The 9,668-nt window shown below is 37.5% G+C and overlaps 1 protein-coding gene across 1 annotated transcript; it reads right to left on the bottom strand.

The window, feature by feature from the left end:
• Nucleotides 1-589: 589 nt before the first annotated feature.
• LOC108267168 (mucin-5AC) lies at nt 590-2,530 on the bottom strand. The gene has a single exon (XM_047156667.2). The coding sequence runs from the start codon at nt 2,525-2,527 to the stop codon at nt 1,508-1,510; it is 1,020 nt and encodes a 339-aa protein (XP_047012623.1). The 5' UTR covers nt 2,528-2,530; the 3' UTR covers nt 590-1,507.
• Between the last annotated feature and the right edge of the window lie 7,138 nt (nt 2,531-9,668).

The raw sequence follows: 9,668 nt of genomic DNA, 5'->3' as shown, positions 1-9,668 counted from the left end.
AACACTTCGCTCCGGGTTTGGCTAAGCATCACGCTTCATAAGCTCCTACGCGCTTCAAAGGAATCCTCAGCTTGGAATCTGTTTATTTAATTTGGTAAGAAACGGGTGGGATTGTATTAGGTGCATGCTGTGTTAATCAGAGTGAATTCCCTATGGTCAATTTAATGCGCTGGTCCTTCCTGTAGTCATATTAAACTACAATACAAAAACAAAAAAAAGTACTGTATGTACAGTAGGTTGGAGTAAAGTTGCCTATTTCAGTTTAAAATATCTTTTACTTTCCTTCACTATCCCACACATGTACTGTACAATGTAGGTGAGCCTAGCAGGTCTGTGTAAACTGACACAGTTGACACAATCTTTAGCCGGTAGCTTTCACAGAGGTCTTCTGCATAATCTGAGCTCGTAAATTTTATACAGGGCTCCTGCATAATGAGATGATGTATGAGATTAAATTCCAGGACCAGGATAAAAGAAGAAGTGCCTGGAGTGAAACAGCTTTTCCTCTGGATGAGTGTGCCCCCGTGTGGTGTAGAAACTCCTCCGTGACCGGATGTGTTGTATAAATGAATGGTCATGTAATATAATATCTAGTATATTCGCTTTAATGAGAAAAAACGAGACGTGACGTGACATGGCCACATAAATATTCTAATCAGTGTAATAAATAGAAAAGCATACATACATCATTTTAATTCAAGGAGCAACTTTATGTTGCACTGAAATTACTCCCTGGACATCATTATTGCACATCAGAGCAAAGGGTTCAACAGAGATAGTGTTGGATAAGCACCTTTCTGCTCCGTATCACAATCACTGTACGTAAATAGTACAATTAGAACAACAACAAAAAAAGTATAAAATTACATTGATCTACATTATTACACATATCTGTGATTGTGCACAGTTCAGATACACTTAGCAATCTTCAAGGATCTATGATCGTGTATGGATGCTATTTGTTGGCACCTCTGTAACGGCACCTGAACGGGGAATCAACTTCCCCTGACTGGCTTTAATAAGCACTTAAATAAGAACTAAACAATAAAAAAACAAAATAAAAGGAAAGTAAAATTTACCCCTACTACTACTTAAGATTAATATTTTAAAAATAAGACTTTAGCTTGTATTCTTCAACTCTGACCTTGGAGGCTACAATGCATTTCTTTAAGTCGCTCAATAATGGCCCCAGGCAAATACTGTAAATCTAAATATAAATCTAAATGTTTGCATCTGTAAATCTGTACAGTTCACCCATGGTCAGAAACCTAGTGTGAGCATCACTACACAATACGCATCATGCCCGTATCAATGTGCCAAAAGTCTCAAGTCTGGCACTGAATGAGTCAACGTGGAAAGAAAGTGCACGGATAAAAGTGGGCAGAAAATTACCACAAAAATTTTCTCACAATGTTCTGCGGTCGTCTCAGAGCACAAAAGCTTCTTAACCTTTAACCTTACAGACTCAAAAAGATCTCAAAACCAAACTGAACAGTTTTGGTCAAACCTATACACATCCTGGGTTTATCTGAGCTCGCCTTAGTCCCTTCTTACTTTTCTTTCTCAGACGTCTGACTGTCCATGGAATTTTCATCTTTTTTGTCGTGCTGCTGGCCATGGTCGTTGGGCAACGTTTTACTGGTTTACCAGTTGCTGTGGATGGTTTATGGGCTGGTCTTTCTGTGGTTGATGTTCCTTTAGGTGTTGTCCTGGTCAATCGGTTTTCTGTTGTCATAGTCATGGAAGTCGTCTTGGTTTCAGGCGTAACTGGCTTACTTTTCGTAGTAATCGCAATTTGCGTTGTAAATTGTGTCCTAATTGGCGGCTTTTTGGTATTCCCAGGCAGTTCTTTGGTCGAGGTTGTATCAGCGATGTATGTTGATGCTTTCCATGTGGTTGATGTTCCTTTAAGTGCCGTCAAGGTCACTGGGCTTGCTGTTGTCATAGTCATGGAAGTCGTCTTGCTATCAGTTATCACTAGCTTCCTAGCCGCAGTAGTAGTCATCTTAGCTGTCATAATTTGTGTTGTTGTCCCTTGAGGCGGCTGTTGTCCAAATGGTTGTTTGGGTGAAGCCGTATGAGTGATGTATGTTGATGCTTTCCATGTGGTTGATGTTCCTTTAGGTGTAGTCGTGGTCATTGGGCTTGCTGTTGTCATAGTCGTGGAAGTCGACTTGCTATCAGTTATCACTGGCTTCCTAGCCACAGTAGTAGCCATCTTCCCTCTCGTAATTTGCATTGTCGTCCATCGAGGCAGCTGTTGTCCAATTGGTTGTTTGGGCGAAGATGTATGAGTGATGTATGTTGTTTTTTTCCATGTGGTTGATGTTCCTTTAGGTGTCGTGGTTATTGTGCTTGTTGTACTTATTCCTGGTGTAGATGTGCTTATAGTAGTTGTTGTCCAACTTGTAGAAGTTGATGGTGGGGTATTGGGCGCTTTTATGGTTGTTCTTTCAGACAATTTCTCTATGATTTGTATGGCCCAAGGATCCTCTGGATCAGAGCATATATGTTTGCCATTTACCATTTGAAACCTGTAAAATTAATTTTCATTTGTTAGGGATTACATTTAGTGGTACACATTTCAATTTTTGTCATACTCTTAAATACATATACTACTAAAGAAAGTAAAAATCATTTTTCAATATCAAAAAAGTTTAATGACTCTTACTTGCCTTACAGCGTTGACAGGACATAGTGATTTGTCTTGGCGCATGAAGCTCACAATTTTGCCAACTTTGACCCTTACATTGCTGGTGTCTAAACAACATGCTGGGTTGCCACCATTTCCTTCTGAAGAAAAGTAGATATTTCAATTGAACCTTCATATTTGTACATGGATGAAAAAATCATCTATAAAGTTTTACGCTTGTAATGATGCAATATTACGCACTTTCTCTCTCTGAAACTCACTGTGTGACCACTACACACTCTCTACATCACACAGTGTAAAGGAAACTGAGGCTAGACCACAGTGCTCACTGTTGAAATAAACTATAGAGTCAAATGCATTAAAAACTCACTTGTAGACACACCAATGATCCAAAGCATTGGCAACAGAATCCCGACAAAGTAATTCAGCTTCATCTTGTCCTCTCAGACTCTATCACCAACTGTAGAAACGTCTTTTGACCCAGGAAAGTATAAGAAGGAGAGAGGGAGGTCTCTCAACCTAACCCAACAGCCCCCACCCCCTTTGTCACCCAGACCCACTTACACCTCACTGAGGGACAGGAACAGATGAGTGTTCAGTGGAAACCAACGTTCATAATTTTGCTATGAGAAAGACCCCTGAAGTGGAACATTAGGGGTGAGGGAGTATATATGTGGTCTTCTCAACGTGGACATTTTTAATAATGAAACCAGATGTTATAGTCACAAGTTTTTCAGTCCATGCGGTTAAACATGGATTAACACAATACTATTTAACATCTAGTAAAATACCTAGCAATGGTGTAGTAAGTCGGGATACAAGATTTTGAAGATTTTAAAAAAGAAATCCTTTGAACATAGTTCGTTATAAGAATTTCTTGTCCTAATCATTCTGATTTGAATGTCTTTCAAGATATCCCACTTACAAGTTGCTTGTTGGCTGGATCATGGCATTTTAAGCCATATTAATACTTATATATGATGTGCAGTTCTGTGGCCAGAAACACCTTGTTGATAATAGAGGTCAGAGGAGAATGGCCAGACTACTGGTTTGAGCTGACAAGTTGGGTGTATTGAGATGTATTTTTGTTCAACACGGTTGTGGTATTGGAATGACCAGAGCATTCCTGTCAGATGAAACCAGACTGGCCATTCTCCTCAGACAAAAGTCACTGAGACTACATTTTTCCCCATTCCGATGTTAGATGTGTGCAAGAAAGGTCTTGACCTGTATCTGTATGATTTTATGCATTGACCTGTTGCCACCTGATTGGCTGATTGGATAATCACATATATGTGCAGGGATACCTAAAATCTTACAGATTAACCAACCTTTCATTACTAATTACCTACTAATCAATTACTAATTACCTTCTTTTATTATTCCTCTCCATTTTTCCCCCCATTTCATCCTTCTTTATTCTGTTTGTATACCCGGTGTTCAGGGCGGGATGACAAGGAACACCACAATTTGGTAAGGTCAACATCAACACCTTCATTTTTTTTTTTTTTTAAAGTATAGATTCATTTTAATTTTTGGAAGGAATTATTATTATTTTTTTAAATAAATGTCTACACACTACAATAGCTGGATGTGGTAAAACCAGTAGTGTGATGTTTCTTGTGTGGAAAGTCCAACCGCTTCTTTGAGTTATGGCTCACACCTACACTGTGAATGGTATATTCCACCTCTTCATGAAAAGCATTGTGCATCTCCACCAATGCTGAGACAGAGCAAGACATAGCATGATACTATATGGCTTTATTTGAATGAAAGAAAAATACAAATAAATAATCAGGAACAAAATGTCATATGTTAGGGAGAGAATATGGAAAACTGATGTAATGTAGTTTCCCAAAACTTACATTTGGTGAAATCCAGGGAATTTTACAGATGGACAAAAACTAGATAATGTAATTTTCTGAGCAAACACACATTAATAAATGGATGTCCACATACATTCTGGTTGTTTGTAGAGAAAATAAACCACAGTCTCTAGTGTCTGCACATTTCCTAGGGAGGAAGCCACATTAAGGTTGCAAGCAGCATTGTAGACCCCAACAAGACACTTATCTAGAAACTGATAGGTGACACTTTTTTTTTTTTCTCTCAACATGGTTACTAGGCAACATATTCACATTAGAGGGACACCAAGTCAAAAAACAATCACATACGCATACAGAAAAGATTTTATCTCTTAATCTTAAAAAATCTCAGAGTATCAGTGTTGAAGCACACATATTCAAATTATTGCAAGAAAAGACATTATATCCTATCAACATGCCTGACAGTTAAAAAAAAAAAAATGACAAAAGTGCATACATTTTGTATATTTGAATTATATATAAATAACATTTCATTCCCTTGTTTGGAAATTGGTAGGGAATGAATTACCTTTAAAAACACATCATGCAAAATGACTGTTTGCAAGTTTTATGAATTAAAAAAACAAACAGAAATACAAATAACAAAAACAATAATGGCCAACATGATACATTGTCTTTACCAAAAGCACATCCATGTCCAGTAATGATGTTCATGTTTCAAGCATGTTCATATAGGTTCAGGGTCATGTTTTATTCACCTAAACTGTTCTTTCACACTTGTATGTATGTATTTATCACTTGTATTTATGTAAGGATTCTTGTTAGGCTACTTCCCATTGTTCTTACTGGCAGAAACAGGGTGTGTTTTTGCCTACCAGATGGATGTTGAATGGATCTTCATTTGCTCCGAAAAAAATGACTGATAATCCATTTCCATAAAGCCTATTCTAGTTTGGAAGAAGCTTCATGCAGGTTAACCAGTGAGATACATTAGTATCCACCAAAGCATTACAATGATAGAGGAACCTGAATAATTGTTTTGTACCCAGAATTGAAATTGAATTCAGATTCAGTTCATAAATGGTTGCTGTGTGCAGACAATTCTTCAAGATACCCCAGGAAAGATTATTTCACATGGCAGCATAACACACTTGGAGGAAAGTGCTGGAATCTGCCTCCTGTGACATACGTGAGATCAATTGGCTAGTCTGGATCTGATTCACAGGTGGAGGGACTGTAATGTCATCCAGAGAGCATGGCCAATTTTGCTGTCTTGGATTCAAACTTACGATCTACCGAAAATCAGGATGATGCAAGTTTAACTACCAGTGGAATCATAAGCCAAATTAATACAGGTCAATATCCTTCTTAAAGACATAAGTAATGTTTACATTTAGACTTTGATCAAATATTCCTTGCCACTGTGGAAGTAAGTGGTCTTTCAGGACTAGAATTGTTGTTTGTCTTTGCAGACAACAGTCGCATGAGGATTAATAGTTGAACCATAACCTCAAGCCTCTGCTAGTTTCTGATTTAATTGCGATGCAAGATGTCACTAGTTGTAAATGTGTGAATCATGTGTGACCCTGTGGGCAGATGTTAGAATCACTTTCAGATTTTGAAAAGCTGGCCCCGTCACCCAGGTTTCTCCTTTACAGCATCAGGAATATCAGGTGTTTGTTCAGTCCCTTCTCACCTGGAGATTGGTCTACTGCAAATTGCTTGTGGAAGATCTTTCCCTGCATGCCATCATACTGATCCAGAATGCAGCTGCCCAACCTCCCAAAGTTCTCCGATATCACCCCATTGCTGCGTCCCTCCACTGGATTCCTCTAGATGCCCCCATCATATTCAAAGCAGTAACACTTGCATACAAAGCCAGAGACACTCATCACATCCTGCACTGCACCACCACCCCACCATTTCCCTATGAGTCTCTATAGCATGGCATGATTCGGCTCACCATTCCACAAGACACAAGAAAGACGAGGCTCTTCTCGGTAGTCGAATGAACTTCCCTTGACTGTCTGAACATCTGAGTCACCGGACGTCTTCAAATGAAGGCTGAAGACACGCCTTTTCACAAGAAGCACTTACATAAGCACTAATTTTAAAATTGTACCATTTCAAGTTAATTCTTCTCTAAGAGGGTTTTAACTTGATGACTTACAGAAGTGCGACTACAATGCTCTGGACAAGAAGGTCTAATCAAAAGCTCTACACACAAAAGTCAGCTTGCCACCTGTGTTAATGGTTGGTCCTATTTTTATACTATGGTTAGGTTTAGATGAAGAAAACCACAAGTGTATAGCGTCAACATTTTTAAAGCGAGGAAGCAGCATTGAGGTGGCATGTTGCACTGCAGAGTCCCAATAAAGAGAGACACGCAATCTCTTGACGCATTTCTTGGTGTTCTTTCAACATGGACACCTGGCAGGATATGTCCACTAAAAGCATGGTCATCTCATACAGTAGATATACAAACTCATTGAAAAGTTGAAACCAATGACAAACCGAAAGCACAAAGTCAAGTTGATGTCTTATCACTGCAATATCACAGCAATCAGATAGCTGAAGATTGCAACAATGTTAGAGCACTATGTGATCAACAACATAGGAAACCTCAGCTACTGTTTACTGCATCCATGGCCCAAGTTATGTGATTTGACCAGCTCACCTCATGATATATACTGTAATGACACTTGCCAAAGTGTAGCAATTCTATTTTATTTGACAAATCACCATATTACTCATAACTGTGAAACAAATCATTCCTTCATGAAGGCCTTGAATAATTTGTAGTCCTTGTGGATCTTCTGGTAGTTGAGGAGATTTGTGTTATGCATTGGAACTGCCTGGGGTTTAATCATTTTATTTCATGAATGTTATATGGTTTTCATGCCATTTGTAATGCAGGTAAAAAAAAATAAATAAATAAATAAAAAACTTTGCACAAATGAAGATTTATGGTTTCATCCTTGAACATTTCATGTTATCCCTCATAATACTGTATGGTAACTGAATTTTGTATTATTCAAATCAACCCATTTAATTTATGTTTAAGGAGCTTGTTCAAGGACACAACAGTACAACTTTTTGTTTTGTTTTGTTTCAATTTTATTTTCAAATATGACAAGTTTTATGGTGAAGGGAAATCCGGTTGTTATTTTGTCTTTTTAACTTTACAAGCAAATGTGGCCACGCCTTATTCAAATTCTAATGTAATATATAAAAATCTCAAAAGAAGAAAAAGTTACATTCCAGAATACAGTCAGGTCCATAAGTATTTGGACAGTGACACAATTTTCATATTTGTGACTCTGTACACCACCACAATGGATTTGAAATGAAGCAATCAAGATTTGATTGACGTATAGACTTTCCACTTTAATTCAAAGAGTTTAATAAAAAAAATCATTGTATTAACTGTTTAGGAACTACAGCCAATTTTTTTTGTACAGAGTCCCGCCATTTTCACAGGCTCGAAAGTAATTGGATAATTGACTGTTAAGCGGTTGCATGGCCAGGTGCGGCCTGTTTCCTTGTTATTTCATGCCAAATTAAGGAGATGAAAGGTCTGGAGTTGATTCCAAGTGTTGAATTTGCATTTGGTAGCTGTTCATGGGAACTCTCAATATGCGGTCCAAAGAGGTGTCGATGCAAGTGAAGTAGGTCATCATTACGCTGAAAAAACAAAACAGATCAAATTAACAATTTGGTACTTTCTTAAAAAGAGGGAATGCACTGACGAGCTCAGCAACTCTAAAAAGCCTGAAAGACCACAGAAGACCACTAAAGCAGAATACTTTCCTTGTTGAAGAAAAATCTCTTCACAACATCTAGCCAAGTCTAGAACACTCTGGAGGAGGTTGACATATCTTTGTCAAAGTCTACAATCAAGAGACACCTACATGAATGTAAATACAGAAGGTTTACCTCAAGATGCAAACCACTGATAACACTCAAGAACGGAAGTGCCAGATTATTCTTTGCAAAAAAAATAAAAATAAAAATCCTGAAAAAACCTAAACAGTTCTAGAACAAAATTACCTTATACCAAAATGATGGGAAGAGAAAAGTACGGAGAAGGAAAGGAAGGGTTTATGATCCAAAGCATACCATATCATCAGTTAAATATGTAGACAGTGTTATGGCATGTATGGCTACCAATGGAACTGTGTCATTGGTGTTTATTGATGATGTGACTGATGATAGAACTAACAAGATGGATTCTCAAGTGTATAGAGCTCAACTTTCTGCTCAGATTCAGTCAAATGCTGCAAAACTAATAGGACGGTGCTTCACTGTATAGATGGATAATGATCCAAAACATACCATGAAGCAACCCAAGAACTTTTTTAGGCAAAGAAATTAAATGTTCTTAAATGTCTGATGACCTCAACCCAACTGAGCATGCTTTTCACTTAGAACCACAAACAAGCAGCAACTGAATGCAGCTGCTGTAAAGGACTGGCAAAGCATCTCAAGGGAGGAAACTCAGCATTTGATGATGTCCATGGGTTCCAAATTTCAAGCAGTCATTGACTGCAAAGGATTTGCATCCAAGTATTACCAATAATCCTAATATTTATGATCGTTAGTTTGTCAGATTACTTTTCAGCCTGTTAAAATGGAAGGACTATGTAAAAAGTGACTGTAATTCCTAAATGGTTAATGCAATATTTTTGTTAAACCCCTTGAATTAAATCTGAACCTCTACACTTCAATCCCATCTTGATTGTTTCATGTCAAATGCATTGTGGTGGTCTACAGAGGCAAAATGACAAAAATCGTGTTACTGTACAAATACTTATGGACCTAAGTATAGTTTGTAAAATGTATGAAACGGATGATTCAAATGAAGTCTTACTGATATTTAAAACCTACTTAACCTACTTAAAACAGTAAAAATACAGGACAAGCATCATTCAATTGCATGCATGTCATGCCTTTTGTAACTTTTTTTTTTTTTTAACTGGGGTCAAATAAAGATTATGATATGTTTCTTCCTTAAACACATATTGTCCATTACAATGTGTTAGCACTAGAAATGTTAATAAATGCTGACACTTTCAGTAAGATTAATATGTCATGTTACATACCGAGACTGCTGTTCAAAAGTCATAAGAATAATTAGCATTTCCTGTTCACACAAGTAGAAAACAAAATGACTAGAAGATTTGTAAGAA

The sequence above is a fragment of the Ictalurus punctatus genome, chromosome 7, assembly GCF_001660625.3.
Source record: "Ictalurus punctatus breed USDA103 chromosome 7, Coco_2.0, whole genome shotgun sequence".
In the NCBI taxonomy this organism is placed as follows: Eukaryota; Metazoa; Chordata; class Actinopteri; order Siluriformes; family Ictaluridae; genus Ictalurus; species Ictalurus punctatus.
Note: the sequence above shows the minus strand (reverse complement) of the source record. Positions and strands in the feature narration are given on the sequence as shown.